Source organism: Gambusia affinis, linkage group LG10 (genome assembly GCF_019740435.1).
Source record: "Gambusia affinis linkage group LG10, SWU_Gaff_1.0, whole genome shotgun sequence".
NCBI classification, from domain to species: Eukaryota; Metazoa; Chordata; class Actinopteri; order Cyprinodontiformes; family Poeciliidae; genus Gambusia; species Gambusia affinis.
The window spans coordinates 20,875,685-20,897,097 of NC_057877.1; the positions used below are offsets into that span (position 1 = coordinate 20,875,685).

General features: G+C 37.2%; 1 protein-coding gene across 5 annotated transcripts in view; it reads right to left on the bottom strand.

The window, feature by feature from the left end:
- The window catches only part of mylk4b (myosin light chain kinase family, member 4b), a 29,196-nt gene that overhangs the window by 2,159 nt on the left and 5,624 nt on the right, over positions 1-21,413 (bottom strand). The window contains exons 2-10 of one of the 5 annotated variants that reach the window (XM_044128222.1): positions 19,782-20,034; positions 4,196-4,277; positions 3,579-3,978; positions 3,245-3,450; positions 2,353-2,455; positions 1,655-1,748; positions 438-547; positions 199-340; positions 46-116 (exon numbers count right to left, since the gene is read on the bottom strand). In XM_044128222.1, the coding sequence (XP_043984157.1) occupies positions 46-116; positions 199-340; positions 438-547; positions 1,655-1,748; positions 2,353-2,455; positions 3,245-3,450; positions 3,579-3,978; positions 4,196-4,277; positions 19,782-20,034 (1,461 nt within the window). Of the gene's footprint in view, positions 1-45; positions 117-198; positions 341-437; positions 548-1,654; positions 1,749-2,352; positions 2,459-3,244; positions 3,451-3,578; positions 3,979-4,195; positions 4,278-5,163; positions 5,893-16,409; positions 16,727-19,781; positions 20,035-21,413 lie in introns of those variants that run through there. The other 4 variants (XM_044128221.1, XM_044128223.1, XM_044128219.1 and 1 more) reach the window with 4 other exon arrangements.

Genomic DNA, 21,413 nt, shown 5'->3' on the forward strand with positions numbered 1-21,413 from the left:
CATTGAATAAAACTTACAATAGATAGACAGCTTTCTATTTCTTACCTCCTTGCCAGGCCAAAGTCAATAATTTTGATCTTGTTTGTAGCTCTGCTGACGCAAAGAATGTTTTCTGGCTGGAAAGAACAATTTTTACAACATAAAAAGCAAGCAATAGATAAGTATGTTACTGGAATATAAAATCCTAAGCAAGTTTACCTTGAGATCAAGATGCAGGATATAATTTTTGTGCATGTACTGCAGCCCTTCACAGATCTGACGGATGAACAACACAGTGTCTAGCTCAGTTAGGTTGTAGTTCTCATCGATGATGCGATCAAACAGCTCTCCTCCTTCCACACTGCAGCATGGAGAAACAAACATAGTTACAGCCATGAAGAGCTGGACACTCTGTTCCATTAAAGGCACTCAAAAAAGACGGCCCGCAACAGACTTACTATTCCATAACCAGGATGATGTCATTCCGTGACTCAAAAGCAGCATAGAGTTGAATCAGGTTGGCATGGTTCAGCTGGTTCATCACCTGGATCTCATTCCTTACCACCTCCTGAGAGACAAACATTCAAAAACCAGTCATCGTTATGTCATTAGAATAAAAGTTAAATTCATAGCAGTTTAGTGGTAGCTTCAGAAGTTAATGTCATTCTGTACATATGCTGCCATATCTACAAACACATTATAGAAATGTTCCAGAATGTTGGATATCTGGTCCTGTTACCTCTATTAAATATAAATATGTCTAATTATTAAAGCTCTTTCATCCATGAATTGGTAAATGCCTTGAAAAATTTGGTGTACAACATCTTAAGATATTAAACTTGACGGTGCTGCTCAATTTAAATAGCCTTAGGGCAGAATATCTCCATGTGGCATTGAAACAGAAGTAAAACAAAAGAAATCCACATTTTCAGATATATGTTTTGAATTGTGTTTGGCTTAAGAAAAGCCAAAAATGTTGAATTCAAAGTATGTATAGCAAAATAGAACTAAGTAAAGGGATTAAAATCAGCATTTAAAAAATATATTTCTGACTCCACATAATATAATAAATCATCTTTTCATTTCCAGAGAGGAAGACATAAAATGGTCACTAACACAAGGGAATTTGGGAATCACAATTTCAGTGAAGTTCTATATGGCTTTCAAAATTAAAATTATTTTTATGACATTGGATATCGTAAATCCAAAAAACTTTATATTAATTAGAGAGAAAAGCCTCATGACATTTAACTCTAATTACTAACTTTTAGCAACTTTAATCACACAATGAACCTAACAGATATCCACTTTGCTTTAACAAACGCCAAATATCTATAAGCTGCATCTACAAATAGTTTGGATCAAAAAAAGAGAATATTGTTACTATTATCAATTTCATTAACTAGACATAATATGGGAACTCTCCAACAGCTAGAGTCATTATCTAATTAAATTGTGCTTACTACAAAGTAAACAGTTGCTTTGCATTCTGTTCTTTGAAAAAACAAGTGAGTTGTGTGACTTATTTGCACTGAATCATATTACATCTGTTCACAGATAGGCAGATAAACAGGTAATGCAGGAAGTTTTACACCTTTTTTGAATAGCTAAGTCACATAAAATGACTGTATATTCTGTACTATATTCGACACGAACAGGCAGTTCATTTCTGCACCTTCTCTTTCTGGCTCTTTGCTTTGATGATTTTGGCAGCAAGTGTCAATCCAGATGAATTCTCCATGCACTTATAGACTTGTCCAAAACGTCCCCTAATAAAAGGAAACAAGCTGAGTCAAACACATTAGTGGATGGACACAGAATAGCTGAGATTAAAGTGGAAGGCTGACAATCTGGAGAGTTTGATTTAACTGCAATATGTGAGCAATGCAATCCCAAATGTTTCTTTCCAAAGTTCTCAAAAATATATTTATTGCTGGACTGTTTTTGTGATTTTAAAACACAAAATAAAGCATTTTAAATTTAGTTGCTCATTTTGTGTATCTCTAATCCATACACATACATTGCATCTATCGCTTTAAAACTGGGTTCATGTCTGAATAAATAAGCCAGAAATTGTAGACATGCCTTGTTTTGCAGAGAAATCATCTTCACTTTAAGAGATTGGATTTATAACCAGTTCATTACTTTGGAAAGGTATGCAATTTTGCATGTGTCCCCATGGGGGGACACATGCCCTTTAGATGGCAGCAGATATGTCTTCATAAAAACTGTTAGGCATCTCTTCGCATGCTGTTAAACCCTCTATTATTTCATTACAGTAGATTAAAGCATCTAAATGCCTGGGTAGAGTGAAAATAACTAAAGAATTATTATTTGTTAATGAGAGCTGGTGGTTTTGTCCTTGTCACTCACCCGCCCAGAACTTCATCCCTGTTTATAGTGTAATAGGTGGCTATCTGATGGGGTTTGGGAGTCACGATGCGGTGATCGAAAGGAGCGGTTGGAGGAGGGCCTGCTTCTGGGAATAAAAAACAAAGAGGACAAAAAAAGAAACACAAGATGAATAATGGATATGGAAGTCATTTTGTAATGAATGCCAAAAATAGAGAAGAGACAGAGGAAGAGGTCTTTGTGTCTAGAAACATGGATGAAAATAGCAGCATGCATGTGACTCATTATCTGCCCTATAAGCTGCATGACTGATGTCTTCTGGAGGCTCAAGCAGGCACTATGGCATGAAATCTGCTTCAAAACCTCAGGAATGTCACGTGAAATGTTACAACCTAAAAGGACAAAGTGTGTCTTCGTGGAATAGAAACCACAGGCAGAGAAGTCAGGTAAGCATCTTCCAAGTTGGGATTTTCTCATGTTTCTTAAGAACCATTTAGGCATCAAATAAAGAAAATTAATTTGATTCAATGTACAGTGAAAATGTTTCACATTACAATCACAATCAGCTGTGTACTTTATAGGAATTCATGTGAGCCTAACACAAGTTGGGCTTATGTGGTAGTCTAATGTGAGTTTTCAAAAATGTTTTATTAAAATACCTCTTAAATGTGTGGTGGTTATTTGTGCTTGCCCCCTTGACAACATGCATTCTCAGTAAACTGAAAATGCCTGAACAGAGCTTTATAGAGGCCTTTCTGATCTGATATAATCTTATTAAATCAAATCAAATCAAAATAGAAATAATATTATTATCTGGAATGCTTTTTTTGTTGTTGTTTTTTTAAATCAGAAATTTAACTTGTTCTCACTGCATCCTTTTATGTAAGTCCCTTTATGTCCTCCAAAGTCTCACCAAGGATAAAATCCTGTACTGTAGACTCTCCACCTTCTTTAGCTTCTGCCTTTGCTTCATCAGACTTTGAGCCCTCCACTGCATGGCTGTCAGCATTTTTCACTGAGGTGTTTTCTACTCGGCTCTTCTTCAGGTCTTCTTTAACCAAGTCCTCTTCTGTGACACGACGTTTGCCTGCTGTGGCTCCATCTCCAATGTCTTCAGAGCTTTGAAAAGAAAAACAAAGAATGCTGTCAAATTTCATTTTATTTTTTGCCGTAGTGTTTCTTGTTTACTTCCTTCTGTATGAAAGAATCAAGATACAGAAAAAGTGAAAACAGGTGAATAGGAGTACCTTTCCTGGGACGTCTTGCTCTTGTCTGAAATAATATTTTCTGATGATTCCTCTGTTTCTCTTTTAAGTCTTTTCTTTATATCATCCTCCAATTTCCTGCCTTTTTCTTCATTGTTATCCTCTGTCTGTTGCTCCTCTTCCTCTGCATCTGTCTCATCAAAGACATCCCCCTCATCGTCCTCATTCTTGTTTTCCTTACTTTCCTCCACAGTTTGGCTTGAAGGAGCGTGTGACCGACTAAGAATCAGCTTTGTTGGCTCCTCTTTTCTTTTTCCCCCACTTCCTGGATCTTCCTGACTCTGGAAGTTAGCTTCTGTGTTTATATGGGAATGATCCGCATTCTCCCTGTTGAGCTTTTCAACTTGCTCTTTCAGGGCTGACTCACTTAGAGTGGAAGCATCTGAAGTGGAAACAACGACCAGAAAGAAAAGCCATTATGTTCATCCACTATCCACTATATCTGCCTTCCAGCTGATTATCTAACAATATATATATATATATATATATATATATATATATATATATATATATATATATATATACATATTTTTTATTTTATTTTTTCCATAAATTTTAAAGAATTATGTGGTCAGGAGTTACATTAAGTTTAACTTTACCTGATGAATCCTGGGGTTTCCTTTTCTTCTGGGCTTTCCCACCCTTCACACTTTGTTTGGCTTTGTCCTTGTCATCTTTTGCCTTTATTTGGGGAAAAAAGGAGAAGTAGCATACTGTAAAACATGTCCCACTTCCATCTGAGTAAGGCACAAAGGTTAATGAAAGGAAAGTAATATTTAAAATGTCAACAAGTTTCAAATAGTAAAGGTGCATGTTTCTGTTTGCGTAACAGCGGGATGCCAAGACAGAGTGTTTGTTTTGTTGCTGTGGTGCCTCATAACTCAAAGTTCATATTCTGCTCAGTGGATGTCTCCCCGTTTAAGAGGAAAGGTCACATATTCTGCAGCAAAATGCATGCCACAACAACTTGGCTTCTCAATTGCATTTCTAGAATAGAAAATGTAATCTTTCAGAAGCATCATATGTGCTGTATTGTGCTTAGAAATGAGTTTGATGTACCAGAAGGAGCCCCTGAACAACACACATGAGAATAAACATAGTTAACAACCTGCAGGGTTCTTATTGTTTCACCCCTACAGGAAAACACACACTGGTACATTCTGTTCCAGCACACCACAAGCATTTGATCTGTCACTGCATTACTATCACCCAGTTAGAAGAGACCAGACAGGCTTGGCGGTGATTGCATCCAGCTGCAGCTGAGAGCCCAATCGCTGATTATAAAAACATGAGTGTCTGGATGTGATAACAAGTTTGACTCCTATCAGCTACATTTAAGCAGTAAAAAAAAAAACAAAAAAAAAAACAATCTCTGCACTAAGGAAAACTACTTTTTATTACTGAGAACATGTTCAAGAGCAGAACAGTTGAAACAATAAAGAGTTAAGACCAGAAAAAGACATCTCAAAGGCATTCAGGATCTGATTTTAACCATATTTTAAATTTAAGTATTTGTGTCATACTGTTTCCCTCCAGAGTACCTAGAAATCTTTATTCATTTTCTCACCTTCCTGCTGGTTTTGTTTCCAGGCTGTTTGAATAAAAGCTCCACCAGCTTGGAGCTCTTTACCACCTCCCCAATGAAGCAGATCACCTGCTGAGTTCCCTCCACCAGCTTCTCCACCCCTTCGAGCCGTCGCCCCTGACTCTCTATTCGCTCCACAGCCCCTCGCAACTCCTTGCAAACCGCCTCGATCCCCGAGCCACGTCTCCCTTCATGGGACGAGGCCACATCTCGACCCATGCCTCTCACATCCTGGGACAGGTCATCCAGCCGGGTCAGGACGGTCTGCTGCATGATGAGCAGGTGCTCCATCTGGGAGCTGAGGGAGTCGATCCTGCTCTCCATGCAGCGTAGAGTTGCATCATGGTGAGAGAAAGAGGAGGATGAAGCTTGGAACCGGTCTGATCCATTCAGGGAGAACTTCCTTGCAGAAAGCTTCTGACCATGAAGAGGATTGGGATCGTACACTTTGGCTAAAGAGTTAACCAGGGTGGAGCTCATGACTGGCGTTGAAGTGCTCGCGACAACCTAAATCTACTGGTTCTGCTTCATATGAAGGAAACTGCAAGAAGAGCCATTGTGGAGGCAGAAGAAGGGATGTGGATGGAGGTCATGAATCTATCCCTGAAATGCTGCATGACAAAGCTGAGTTATAAGAATAGCAGGTGGCTCTTCCCTAAATGAAAGAGCAGCCCTCTGTGGACGTCAGAAGCTGAGTGGCCAGTGATAAGAGCTCTGAGCTCGGGTGTGCAGCTGGGGATTGATAGGGGAGCTTAGGTAGGTGGGCTAGCTATGTGACACTTGAACTACTTGAAAAGCCCTTCAGACAAGTGTCAGAATCCCAGGAATCTGGGCCTGAAACATGACGCCATATAAGAAGTAAAGCAAACAAATAAAAATGTCCTGCCTTTATAAAAAGAACAGACAATCCCCAGGGAGATAATTGAGTTTCATCAGCTGTGTCAGTGTGTTGTTTAATTGTATTTAGTTAATTTTATTTATTGCGGCAATTCATATGAAACATTGTGTGAAGGCTCTTCACAAGAAAAACTGGTCCAATTCATATCCAGTAGTACAAAAATAAACTCTAGATAAAATTCATGCTGGTCTAAAATATTGGAGACAATCTAATGCAGTTCATCACCAACTCCTAAAGAATTACACTTTTTGATATGGGCCATGTTCACCAGGGCTGTATTAGAAAGGCAGTGTGCAAAAACACAAAATTAAAAACAACATTTCTATCAGTTTGGCTTAAATAAGTTTTCTGTTGGATGCTTTTTTTTTGTATGTGGAGTAGGCTCCCCTGCTTTCTACTTCAAATAAGCACACTAGCAAGTTCAGTGTAATTTAAATTCAACATTCTTTTTTTGAATTCCAAATAGTGCATATAATCAACTCAGTCAACTTCTCAAGCACTCAAGTCATTAACTTTGCTGCTATCTCTCCTTTTACAGATTTAAGATGTAACTAATTAAAAACTATTGTGGAAAATAAATTCTTAAGTTGGACATTTTAAATTTGACACAGTTTAGAGTTTCTTAAGACCCAGTGGAAACCCTTATAAAAGCAAGTCAAAATGAACCAAGTGTTTGTCCGTGTGAGTCTTTGGACCTCAATGAATCACATTTGCATTAGGAACCAAAGTGAATGCCAGTATGTTTACATCACTGACTGGTTCAACTCACTGTATGAGTCAGCACTGCAAAACAATATTGATGCATCTGCTGCTGCGTATTTCAAACTCTAAGAATGTATTGTAAATCCTTCATGTACTAGTTTTATCTATGTTTTAATAAAACACGTGCCTATAAGTTTAAAGTGATTTTAAAATATATTTTAATTTTAAGCATTAAAGGCATGAATGCAATGTGAAGAATGAGAAGCCATTGGATGAAAACAAGGAAGCAGGACATCCCTGTGTCACCCCAGTGGTGTTTATGGAGCAGAAAAGTATTGTGGAAGATGGAACTGGCAGCACGTGTGCTTTTCCCAAGAGTTAAAGAGGAAGAACTGACAAGTTCATATGCAAGGCATGTCTGAACCCACAGACTGAGCTCATAATTTTCCACATCTCAGCACAGCTCTATCTGAACCTGGCTGGCTGACAAAACACTGGCGCCTATATACCGGTCCCATCTGTCAGCACCGGAAAAAACCTGACCTATACTCTGTCTCTTGCACTGTTCCCAGTTCAGACAGTCTGTCAGCTGTCATAGTGAACACTTGCATCCTTGGTGCCTGTTTTCCAACTAAGGTGAGAGTAAAAGAGAATACTGGGGAGTACCTGTGAACATACATGTTTTGTTAAGTAGGGAATTAAACCCTAGTTATTAATGTCCCAAGAGACTATTATCAAATTCCAGGCACTCTTCCTGATTTGAATTCAGTTATTCAGATTAGTTTCTTCCTGTTTAAGAGGAATTTTCCTTTCTGTTGTCACCACATGCATGTTCAGTATAAGGGATTGCTGCAAAGTCAAAGACACTATGTAAGTGACTAGTCATGGTTGCAAAATGCTCTTCTAGGAGAGAATTATTCATACAATGACTGAATGAAATCTGTCAGGATTTCTTAGATAGAAAGCTTGAACTAATTTGTATAATAAACTGAACTTGATTGCCTTGCTTAATAGCTACCACCAATTTGGAATGTATGAAATTGACTCGAAATGTGTTTGTATGATTCAACAAATGTTTTTCTTTGTAAAGTAGGATAGCAGGTGTTGTGAATTGGTCTTGTTTGAACAAACGGAATCAAATTGAAAGTGAACTGATAAACAATCATGTTTTATATTTCAAATGCCTTTTTATAAATCCAGAAGAACTACGCCAACTGTATTATTTTGACCAAGTGCTGATCATCATTTTTGGACAATTTAAAATAGTGGGAGCATATTTCATATAAGCAGTCTACGCAGAGTAAGGAAGACAAAAAACAAATTATAAAGCTTAGACATTAGTGTTGTTTTATTAGTGGTTCAGAATCCTTTCTAGAACTTTGAAAATACAGGTCTACAATTAGATCAGATGCAGTGGTTCAGTAGGCCTTCATGCCAGCGACCCTTATCTTCAGCTCCCTTTGCAAATTATCAGATTCAAATTGAGACTCTGGCTGGGCCACTCCAAAATATTAATATTATTAAGGCTTTGCATGCCTCATCTATGATTACATTTGAATCCACCATCAAAAGATGCCCACAGAGACTGAACATGGCTGAATAAATTAACTATACTTTACTATTTTTTTTACTGAATTTAATTCATGAATTGTTGAACACTGAAAAAAATTGTCATCCAAACTTTAGATACCTTGACAGCTGCTACTGAGATTTTACATCATGATGTTGTGCAATGCCTCACAAGGTTTTGTGTACAAGCAAAGAACATTATAGTAAACAGGTAGTTTCCTCCAGTTTTGTAGGTGTAAGCCTTTTCAATATATGTTATGTAGCTTTGTATATTATGCCACTATTGACCGGACAAGGTGTAATATTTTTTGTAAAGTTTCAAACGTTTACATCCAGTGTCCTTTCAGATTTACAACTATCTTTTTCATTTGTAAACCCACAACGTAAAATCACATATTTTGCTACTAAAATTTAATTCTTTCACTTTGTATTTAAAGTATTTGGTCATTTGTCTTTCACTGAAAGAGATGCAATGAGCTTGATTAATACAAATTACTGCACTATTGTTTAATATTTTGGAGTCTCAAAATATATTACAACATGCAGAGCCCATCGTATATGAGGTTTTAATGCTTGTCATGCTTAAAAGTTCTTCATTACAGAGACCAATAACAGAAGAAGCAAAGTGGTAGCTGATTGGTCTGCCATGGGTTTCAGCAAGAGGTTTAACTGTACTCTGTCAGGGAATCACTGAGATCCCCACTGTTAGGAAAAGGTTGTGCTGTAAGACGAGACTCTGTCAGGAAAGGAAAACTGTTCAGGAATGAGACTGATGCTGCTGAGCTACTCTTACTGCATATAGAGTTACTGAGCAGGAAGACAAAGACAACACACAATGCTTAATGTTGGGTCACAACTTTTCCATTCATCCAGTGTTACTCTGGTAGCAGTAGCCCGGAGTTACAACTATACAACGTGTCACAAGCAACAAACATGTGCTACTGCATAATTAGCTGCTGTTTTGAGTCCACATTTAGAAATACAGTAGCTTGGTAAGAGGACGCTGAAATGTAGAAGTGTGTGTTTTACATTTAGGGTGATCTCTTTCTTGGGAAATCACCCAGATTTTTCACATAGTTTGATTTCGAAAACAATTGGTGATATTTGGATTGATCTTGCACAACATAATCATTTGCTTGGATTTTATGTAGTTCTGATTACTCTGAAAAGAAGGTGGCCTTAACTTGCTTGTCCAAATTAAAAAGAAAAATTATTTGTAATAAATTATAAACTTTATAAGCACTGATCTCTCATTTTTAGCATCTTCCAGGGCCCCCCGTCTCCATTAGGCCCCCCCAACTCTACTAGGGTATCCCTTCCCAAGTGGCATCTCTGCCTTCGGAGGATTCACCATACCAACATATTGACCCTCCCACCCCGCAGTGCCTTGTCGTTGCTGAAAACAGTTTCATGTAACTGTGCTGAGAAGATCCTTATCTCCTTACTTTCAGCCAGTAGGTTTCACTTAAACTCATGGCGTGAAATTCTCACTGATGTGATGAAAGAGAGATAAAAACACAAGGAGCAAACATAGAAAGTGTCAGTAACTGAGACACAGCACCGTCTCATTGCAGTGTTTAGGTTTTGACATTCCAAGTATGTACTTTGAAAGTAAGTAACATTTGTGGTGCAGTGTTTGGAATGAGCGAAACCATGAAAAACTTCAACAGCAACAACAAAAGACAAAATGGACAGTAAACTGCCAGCAATGCCAAGATACAATGAAACTATGTTGCATAAATCCACTGATGAATTTTTAAATAGTTCTGACTAAAGTGCATTGCTCTACTTAAAGTCCCAGTAGTATTTAGCAAACTCTGTATGCTTAGACAGGATATACTTTTTAATAACTTGTACTAGTTGCTATAAAAACTTGGTCACCTATGACACCAGTCTTTCCTGCAGTGCGGTGTGCTTTACATATTTTTTACTACTTACATTATCGTCCTTGCCCTGTATGTGGTGGCACATTCCAGTTGTCTTAACTTTTTTAAATCACTTTGTTTATTGGAGATCAGGAAGTAAGCATTTTAGATAGCATGTTCTTTTGTCTTTAAATCTTTAAAGAATAACTATAAGTGATGGATATTCTTGTCATTTCATATTTAATACAAATGGAATTAGGAAGTCATTGATTGATCAATGTAAAAGTCTTTTTGAAGTCTGACCATATTATGCTTAATTATTTGTTAAGGTTGGACAATCTAAGCTTTTCCTCCTCTATTTTAGCGTGACAATGAATATGTGGTGAGTACTCCCCTGGAAGACTGAATATTATCTCCACAGCTCCCCCTGCTGCTTCCTGCATGGGACAAATGTTTATTTTGTCACCACTGGTTGATGACAGCTCGTTCTAGCACATTTTAGTTGTCGTGATAAGATTAATTCTGCTCTCCGTGTTCCTACTTCAGGTCAGCATTAACCAAATTCCTTTCATGGAAAACAGTTGCTGTGTGACGCCAGCTGAGAATATGTGAGAGTGAGAGTGAGATAGAAACAGAACCAGCTTGTAAATAAATGTGTTACATAAGCCATCCCAGGGTGTTGTCTGACTGACTTTTAAATAGATGCACACAAGACCCCCTTTCCTCACTATCCAGAGTGTTCCAGTTCACTTGTGACATGCAGCATGAACACAACTGTTCATCAAAGGATTGTATTTCAAAGCCTTTGTTAATATTTTTGCTCTCCCAGCGTGTTAGTCTGACCCGCTGGAAGTACATTTGGTTTGTTTAAATCAGTTTTTACAGCAAAATAAGTAGCATTCATATTGCAGAGTAACACATATTTTAAAACAATGTAATTTCTACAGCTTGTGAATACTCTGTAACCCATTCCTACAGCTTTGATGGATTTAAACAATACTATTCAATTGTATAATAATTATGCCATTGTATATTATTATTAAGTATATTATAAAATGGGAATCTTTCATGGTAAGTGTGTAAAAGTTGAGTGAAGACTTTGCTTATGCAGCTAAATCTAATTTAAATCTGCACCTGTGAGCTCTTCTTTTATGCAGTTTTACTGAGCAAAACAGTTTTTCTAATCCTTTATATGTGACGCATCGATTAATGTAGATTTTAGTCTAAAAATTTGCCAATAAAGAATTTTGAAATGGTTTTTTTCAAATCATAGAAAAAATTAATATAATTTAAATATAAACTAAATTATTCTGACAGGTTTTGAACAAAAGTCAGCTGCACTTTGACATTGGTACCACTTGATGGCAGAAGATATCTGGACTGATGAGAGTTGAAGGAATGTAGAAGCAGTAACATTTTGTCTTGGGGTCATGCAGCTCTCTAGTTACTTTTAACACAAAGCCACTGCTGTAGTGCATGCTAGTAATTACAGATGGCCAGAGTGTGTGATGTAATATCCACTGTACATGGTGACAGATCATAAATAAGTTAATTTGCAGTTAAGAATAAGTTGTTGGCTAATGCATTATGTCAGAATTAGCTCAGCTTAAAATCAGATAAAAAAAAAACAAGCACTTTTCCTATTTAAAATTGTTTTAGAAAACATATTTTAGTTTTTTTCTATTAAATGTTTCACTTATAGCTACAACCTACCAATGTTTGTCTTGCTTTAGTTAGAGCGAGAAAAAACACTGTCATATGTGTGCGTGCATCTTTTACACAGCAACATGCAATGACTGTGGATCTACATTAGCATGTACAGTATATCATTTTTAAGATTGGTGGCAGTAACTTTGGGAAACAGGAGAACCTACCCTGCTAAACTTGTCATGACTGTGACAATTTAAAGCTTATTTTATGAGATTGCAGGAATCTAATTTAAGAACATTCTATATAACAAGATAAAGCTTTCATTTATGTATATTAGATCCAAGGATTTCTGCTGGGACAGATTTCTAATGTGGCTTTTTGACAAACCTGGTCAGGTCATCAAGCAAATTTTAAATTGTTGACAAGTATAACAACATGCAATTTTCAAAATTTCTATCTAATGAACCCATCTCATTAACTACATTTTTACATTTTAAAGGCTGGTTCTGTGAGAATTTGGAAAGGTCTGGTTTTAGGTTCACCAGATTTGACATAATTGATGTCAAATGTGAAGAGAAGAAGAAAGAATACTGAAATGAAATCAAAAGGGAGAATCAACAAAGGATTGCACCCTTGTGCAGCCATTTTTAAAATTCCAAATTCATGATTTATTTTTACTTGAACTAGTAATTGTCATATATATTCTGTATTGAATAAATGTATGCCAATTGCATGCTTTCTGGCCAATTTACAAGGAGTAGAACAACTTTTGTGGTGATGGTGTACTCACAGTCGCGTTTTTAGATGCTGTCAGACCAAACATTTTGGAGAAATTTAAAAGTTTTGTTTATGCTGCTACCTTTCCTAGGATCTGATAAGAGTTCTTAGGATTAAGTGAGATATTTACTGCATGACTAGGCTAATATGCACCCTTTGTTTAATCTCTTTAGGTCTAGAAAGGTGCTAACGGAGAAAAATACCAAATTAAAGTATCAAGAATAAAGAAAATTTGCAGGAGTCAGAGATTCAGTGCAAAATTAAAACCAAATTGTAGTTGTTGCTTTTTTTTAAATTAGTACAAAAATATATTTCCACCTTTCTTCTGCTCATCTCTTACTTTGATGTGAAAGACATTCGAAACTTTAAAAAATATTTTGCCAGTTATTGCTTGTCAATCAGCTCTTCATAAATTCATACCACCCAAGCTAAAGGGCAGAGCTCCCCTACATAACAAATCCTAAATTATCTTATACTGTAGCAGTTCTGCCAATCAAAGAGGTATCAGCTGACTATCAACCTGTTTCAAACGGCACAATCCTAGAGTTACCTGATGTTCTGTTTGGTTCAAAACCAAAATTTGTAGATTTCTCTCTCATTCTGGAACCTCCCTGAGAGTTTACTATTTAACATTCTAGTTTCTCTTTTGGGATCTAATTTTATTTAGATTATTAAGTTGTATTTATTTATTTGGTACTTTGTGGGATGTGTCCAGGTCTTAATTAACTCATTCCAGCTTCCTTTACACTGCTGATATATCTTTATTTAGCCTTGACCCAACTTGCTAAATCATTTCATTTGGTCCTTGTCAAAATTAAGGCGCTGTTAACCATGACCAGATTAAACAAAATAAGATATTAAAAATATCTTTTGGATATGTGCCTTTCGTGAAACAGTTTTTCTTTTCTCTATAACTAGCTTCACAAGGATTTGTTGGACCAGTGTTGCTAATGAGGTATGCAAACGTTTGAAAGTAGACACCAGTTGAGAGGGCAGAGTGCTGCTTTCGCCTGCTATACATTAGCAGGCGAAAGCAGCACATTCACTTTCTGTCTTCATACTGAACTCACATATCAGCTTCCTTTCATGCTTCATCAAACAAGGTAAAAACTGTTAAAAAGACTTGAGTCTCACATGAGAAGCCCAACTCAAGTTTCAATTTTTAGACATAAGTTTTATGTCTGAAGTCTCCAGGTTTTGCGACATAAGAATGACTCGAGTTGGCAACTCAGACTTGAGTTGCCATTTCTGGTAGAAAACTTCATAAGAGCAAACATTTGCAAATCAGAAACTTGTAATATAACAAGCTAAGGGCTTCATTTACTGAATCAGATGTGTTTGCCTAAGGGTTGTTTGATCTTAACACATTAATAAAACAAACTAACAGATAAAAGTTTTTATTTTTGACTTTACTTTCTTCAACTCAACATGTGAAACAACTCTAGGCTTTCCACTCTTCGCGCGCTTTTTAATTGTGTGCTAATTTCAGCTGAGTCGAGTGAGTCTGAGAATCTGAGTACAAGCCCTTTGCACATTAGACAGGGGCATTAACACAAGCTCTAGCTTACTCTATAAAAGCCTGGTACAAAAACATTTATTTGTGCCTCATAAAAACCTAGTCCCTGAGTTTTAGAGGATGATATTGGTCTATACATTAACAGTAAAATCAATAGTCATTTACAATCTAATAAAGCTCAGCAGCTTGGCTTTAAAATACATACATCAAAATTTTACAGTTATAATCAGGAGAAAATATAATGTAATGAAAGTACATAGTATTCCATGGGTTTGTCGCTGATAAATGATAAACCCATGATAATAAATGTTATTATTCTTATTTAACTTCACTTATTACAAGGTCACAATAATGCAACATGTACAGTTCTTATGACTAATCACATTATTTCCATTGCATTTCTTATTTTAAGCATCCCTAAAATATTGTTTTTTAAAGGCTGATAGATAACACAGGGAAGTTTTGTTATTATATTAATCACAATTATTTTTAAGTGATTCCTGTCTGTTTTGAACCACATACAGATAGCTGAATTGTAAACGAAGCAAAAAAAAAATCTCTGAAGTTCATAATGAGAGAGCTGAAGCACAGAGGGGCATCTTGGGATCATAAAGTGTCTTATAATAATCAAATGATGCATTTGATGTGCCAGCCATATATTTGGGAGGCATGATCAACAAAAGCTATTTCTGTCCTGCCATCAAAAGGATCCACATGCAGAGTCTGCAAACATACTGAGTCCTTATCATGAACCAACTTGTTCTGGTCAGATTAGGATTGTATTCAACAACAAACCCTTCAAACAGATCTAGCGTAAAAACAAAGCATGGATACCAGACAAATCACCACAGGCCTTCTGCTAGTTATGGTGCAGGATCTCAATGCTGTGGGTTTCTTTCTTTTTCAAAGTCTTGAAAACAAAACAAAAACCAAAAAAAAAAAAAAAAAAAATAGAAGAAATTTTTCAGAGACCTCACTGGTGGGTAGGGTGTATGTAAAAAAAAAAAAAAAAAAAAAACAGGATTCCTCAACGCCTGCCAGAGAAGCTTTTGTGTGCAAAATAAGACTCAAACCGGAGCAGAGAAATGTATTTATTAATGAACAACGCTACAAATGAGAAATGAAAATGCCCTGATCCATATTTTTAAAAGTTGCACTGAATTTCAGACTCCCCAAAATAGCTAAATAATAAAAGATCCGAGCCAGAAATTATGCCATCAGAGGAATTATTTAAAAGTGTAAAAGGAGCAGCAACAAATGTTATCCTGAACATATAACATACATTATAATTCTAGTGACTCAGGTTAAACTTTAAAACAACAAAAAGTAATTTGTAGGACATTTAGCTGCTCATGTATTTGGATTTGCATAGATAAGTTTGACCGTGGACATTGGGAATTTATTTGGGAACTTGGAAAGAACACAAGTTTTTTTCCCCCCGTTAATCATAGTTAAATTACAAAGCATGCAGCAACATCATGAAGTTTTGGATATTAACTGTGACACAGAGCGAGCAAGACCTGCTGGAGTAGTAAAAACATGATCCTGTCACTGAGAAGTAGTCATAGCTGAAAAACATCACAGCTCCAAATTTTACGAGGAGTCAGTTATATTTGCTACAAGGCGGTTTATGTAAACACAATAAACTGGTTTAAGCATAACATAGAGTGAGACTGTCTTCTCTGGAAGAAGAGTGACTAAATATAACTAATATTGCACTGTTTCTTATCAATAGAATGCAACAGTAAATTTAAAGTAAAAAAAAAAATGTCTCAGATGCAAAAATTTTATTCACATTCCACATCTGCTTTCCACGTACCGATCTCATTACCTGGTAGTGTTTTAGTGTATAAGGGAGGGACTACTTCTGGATTTCCTAGAGTGAAATTAAAAACTACTTGTAATTGATACCAGCATAGCTGAGTTCAGATGTTTCAGAACCTAGTTTCAAAAATAAGACACCTACAGGTAATGTCAGACCTAGAGTAATTCCAGTCTTCACAAATCGGTTTTCACAAATAAGATATGAGGAGGATTTTCCTGACAATCTGAGAGCATTTTCCAGGAATATTTCTGTTGCGATATTCCACGACAAAGCTAGTTCCTTGCTGAATTTTTGAACTTCTGTATTTTTTAACACAAAGTGAAATAATAGAGGAGCAACTTCCACTTTCTCAGCAGGTAACCAAATCATCCCATGCTGGGATAATATGTTGCACAGGTGCTTAGATCTAATTGTTTCCTGCTTTACCTGTGCTTCTGCATGCTGTGCTGTCCTTCTTCCCTTCCTGATGGAAAATAAGTTCCACACTCGCCTCCAAAGAAAAGTGGCCACCAGGCATACACTTCCTAATATCCAAATATCTTTATCCTTTAGGAAGTTCTCCATATTGGAAAGGTACCGCTTCCTGTCCCTCTTGTTAGCCTGAGGATGTTGGAATGTCAGTATTATCTCAGTTCGTATGTTGGGATCTCAGGCAGCAAGGCCTCAGCTGGCACGCCAGTTGTTTCTTATGAAATAGCTGGACTCCAGTAGCACGGCAATAAATGTCCAGTCTTTATCTAACTAAAGACTCTGACAAGGACAGGATTTCTGTGCTGTCAAGGCGCCCACTGGCCCACCCACTCCCCCTCAACCTGGCTTCCTCCCTACCTCCCACCACGGGACCTAAAAGGAGAGAACATGCTGTCTCTGAGACGAGGTCGAGACAGGTGGTGTTGGGTTCTGGGTATCGTTGCTGTACAGAGAAACAGATGCCCACCGCCGCCGCTGGTGGTGGTGGTATGTCAGTAAGACACTACATGCATCATCACAACTTCAGACCCAGAAATTTGAGCAAACTTGCATGATCTCCTGTATAAACTGGCTGCAGGCCACGGCTTTGCCTCTGAATGCCATAGAGTGTTCTGTACATGCACTGCTGCAGATGCAACAAGTTGATACGGGAGCACACTTGCAAACAAACACCTTCTAGTGTGTGGTGCTAAGTTTATCTTTTGTGCAACGTGCTGGACAGAGGGCACCAAAACAAGAGCTGCAGTGTGGATGTCTTCCTCAGAGGATTGAAGTATCTACGCACGTGTGAGAAAGAAACATTCTTTATAAAGACAGTCAGGGTACAGTGTAGTGAACTAACAAGGTGAAATATAACAGACATCACCCAAAGAAGTTAAAATGTTCTGAAAAGTGCTGTTCTTGTGTGGAAGCTGTATTTGCAGCTGACAGACTACTTATAGACAAGCATGTTAGTGTTGTTGGCAGAGAAGTGGAGGTTCTTTTTGCAGATGCATCTGCATCCATGACAACTATCTGTCAGGATGGAGCTGCTGATTTATGCTGAACAGATTTATCACGTTGCTCCCAACTTCAGTGTTTTAAACTGGAGTTCTGTATGACAGAACACAAAGTAGTGCCTGATTGTGAACTAGAAGGATAACATAATTTTAAAATTTTTTGACAAAAAAGATCCAAAAGAGGTGGTGCATTTTTTTTTCTCCGAAGAGTTTTTGTAGCGCTAGTGGCTTGTATTTTTGCGACAGCAGGCAGACAGGAAAGACGGCGAATGACATGTGACTGGGAGTCGAACCCGCGACGAGGACTAAGGCCTCCAAATGTGGAGCATGCTGATGATTGGGCCATTTGAATACGTTGTGATCTAAACCCCTTTCAAGTGGACAGCCGTACTCCTTTCATTTCTGGGATTTAAATTGAGTAGTGCATGAGGTATTCAAAGCATTTAATACTATTTTATAACCTAATCTTGCTTGAAACTTTTCTACAACTTTATCTCTGACATGTCTGCCGTGTTTTTTGGTCTCGTGATGCTTTTTTTGTGTAATATTCTCTAACAAATCCATAAGGCACTCAGAGAACAGCCGTATTTATACAGGGAACAAATTACGGTAGCAAACAGTCACACAGGGTTAGAGGGTCAGTAGGGTTAACATTAAATGGAAAAAAAACAAAAAAATATATAAAAATTTTTTTTCATGTTTTAACAGTGTGCTTAGGATTTACCAAAAAGGCATTTTAAAGTATAAACTCTAAGCATTTTAATTTAACATACTTCAACAGCTGGTGGAATTCAAGAGTCACAAGGGTGACAACACTGAGACCCGGGCAGGATAAATATTCCCAGCGGGAATCTGAGGAGAATATCTACAGTGAGCAGCAAGGATGGAGTGACAGGGCAGTTACTAAGCACATAGTTCTGGTAACTGGTCCGTTTATTTCTAACAAATCATGAAACAGCTTTCTGAGTTAGGACAAGAAAAAGTGTAAGCAGCAGATGGGTAAATGAAGGGGAAAAATGATCTTTTGTCAGAGTTAGAGGTAAAGAAACAGATGTAAACTATTCACACTTTGAACATCTTAAATTACATATGGTGCCTCACATGAACCCAGAATGTTTCCCTGGAACATGTTCTGTTGTCACGTTGAGTACAGAACTGATTTACAGTTGAACTAATTAGTAAATACAAAATACTCCAAGTATGAGCATGGAACAGTTCCTGGATTTCCCAGTTAGCTGACACAGAACTTTTATAAGTAGTTAATATAGAACAGAATAGAATAGAATGTATTGATAGGGGAAATTGGTTATTTATTGACAAGGAGAAACCACGATTTACCAGTTTGTCATCTTCATGTTGGTTACACACTACATTTTTGATTTTAAAAAATGACTGCTTTAAGTTAATTTTGTCTTTGTTCATTTTGGTCAAAATTGTGATTTACAATACTTTGAATTTACTTTTCACCTTCGTGCAATAAAATAAAAAACTGAAAATTAGTGTTGCAAATGGTATCAGTTTGTACATCATTGCTGCTTTGTTTGATCTTTGATAAATACAAATCGTTTACCATATATGAGCAGAGCTGTTTTACTAATACCTAAACCTATTAGTTTCAGAAACTTTCAAAAACCGTTTCAAAAATGTTTAGACTTTTATGATTCAACAACTGAACCATTAAGTAGAAGCAAATCATTTGTTTTCGGAAACAGCTGGAGCGGGGTCCTATAGTCATCTTCTGACCTCGAAAGGTGTCCACTTCTGCCATCTGGTGGTAAGGTCTGCAATTGTGAGAGTCTGATTACATAGCAAACATTCATTTTAGGCTGAGGCTTTATGTCTGTGTGTGTGTGTGTGTGTGTGTGTGTGTGTCCTTGTATTTGATATAGTGTAAGGACCATTTTTCTGACAAATAGCACGCGTGTCTTTGCGTGTTGCAGACAGAAGTCAGAAAGTTCAAGCAGGAAACAACCAAACATAAAAAGATCGGCAGCACCCTCTAGTGAGCCTGTGGCAGTTCACCTGTTGGGTCGTGTCGGCCCTTTCAACAGATGTCAAGGACTGGGGTGGTATTTGCTATGAGTTATTTCAGTTCTCTTTTTCCTCTCCCTCTGTGCACACAGACGATTGTGGCTCCGGTTCAAAGTATATGTTACCATCAATGTGAGGAATACAACAGTGTTGTGTTCCTTGTGCACTCTAAATACAAATCTAAAGCCAAATACATTTAAAGGAGGATTCAATACTACCTCACTAGTCAGTCAGTTCATTAGTTTGACACCTCCATGCAGATTATTAGAATGAAGAATTTTGAGTCTGGGCACTTTACCTTCCAGTTTCCTCCCTCCAGTTCAACGTGTTTGAGTTCCCAGAAAGAGCGCATAGTCTCCACCTTCTCCAGGTGACGATAGAAGGCCAGCCGGTCCAGTCGAAGGCTGTTGCTACGATTCCGGATGGCTTTCAGTCCCTCCATCTTTTCAACAATTGGGGACATGGGAATTGGAGGTGGCAAAGCTGTGTTTGGGGTTTTACAATTCTTCTTCCCATAAACACTCTCCTTACACAGATTCCTCTTATCTGACCTAGAAATATAAAACATAATTCACAGCTGATGTCAAAGTCAAACCAAACAACACAAAATTTTTAGTTTTTGTGTTAATTTTTGGCTTTGGAGCAGCAGAGTAAGGGTGTCCAGAAAAAATATCTGCTGTTGCATTTTAGATGCTGTGATATTTAAAATGGATGTCTCAGCATCTGAAACAACATTGGTGAATTAGTAAAGTGGGACATAATCAAAATATTAATATTGACCTTTTTATAATCATAAATGGAATATTTTATCCACAAAGTTTTTAAGTATGTAACCCATGATTTGTTAACTTCAATGGAATATGACACTGGGAGTACAGAAAAGATCAGTAAACTGGTCTTTTCTGAAATGTCTCTGAATGGTTTTGGAGCGAAGACTTTTAACTGGAACTGTCCAAGTCTATACCTTATAAATAAATACATAAATGTTCCCTCTTGCTGTGGGAACCTTTTAGAGTGTAGGGTACATCTTGAGGTGAAATATCAGGATTATATGCCAAGTTATCTTTTTCATTTTCATTTGGCCACCAGTAAACTGAATAGCATCTTGAGGAGGAATAATAGTAAGCCTTTCCAATGATTTGACAGTCCATGTAGTCATGCAGTGCAGCAAGTGCTGCTAAATGGATTACTGCCTCCGTAATAAAAGGACAACGGAGTTTCTTGCCCAACCTTTATTAAGAGCTTTGAAATACTAAAACTATGTAGCCCAGATCCTTTGATCTTTTCCTCCAGAGGGCCGTGGGATCTCAATTACAAATGAAATGATTAATGGTGTTGTGGTGAAATATGTTCTGGCATCTGCTGGCATCAGGGGAAGCCATGGAAGATCCCTGTAGATACTTATACCCCCTCAGCGTAAATGCTCTGCCTTCGCTTGACAATTACAGACGTCATATCATGGCTGTAGTTTCAGAATAATGATTGAGGCTGTAATTCCGGATGTGCATAGCAGCCAGATCTGTCCCTTCTCATCAAAGGTTTTCTCAAGGTTGGATTTCACATTCAGTGGTGATTGTCATCTGTCACTGCTCTAATGTTGAGGATATGTTTACTCTGGGAACAATTTGAGTACTGTTTTTGTTGTTAACTTTCCAACATCTATAAGAATTAAAGCAACATGTCAGATATATCTTTGATGATGGAATAACATTGTAGCATAATTTACAGCTAAAAAAATAAATTTTACATAATATCCCCTCTTTAAATTCTGCAGATCATCTCACAGACCTGTCATAAAGCTAATGTCTAACATCGGAAAACATGACAGTAAAAAATAAGATATTGCGCCAATATATTAAATTCTAAAGTTATGTGTGTCATTAAATTAAAGACATAGCATTTCTCAAACATGATAAATGATATGTCTCAT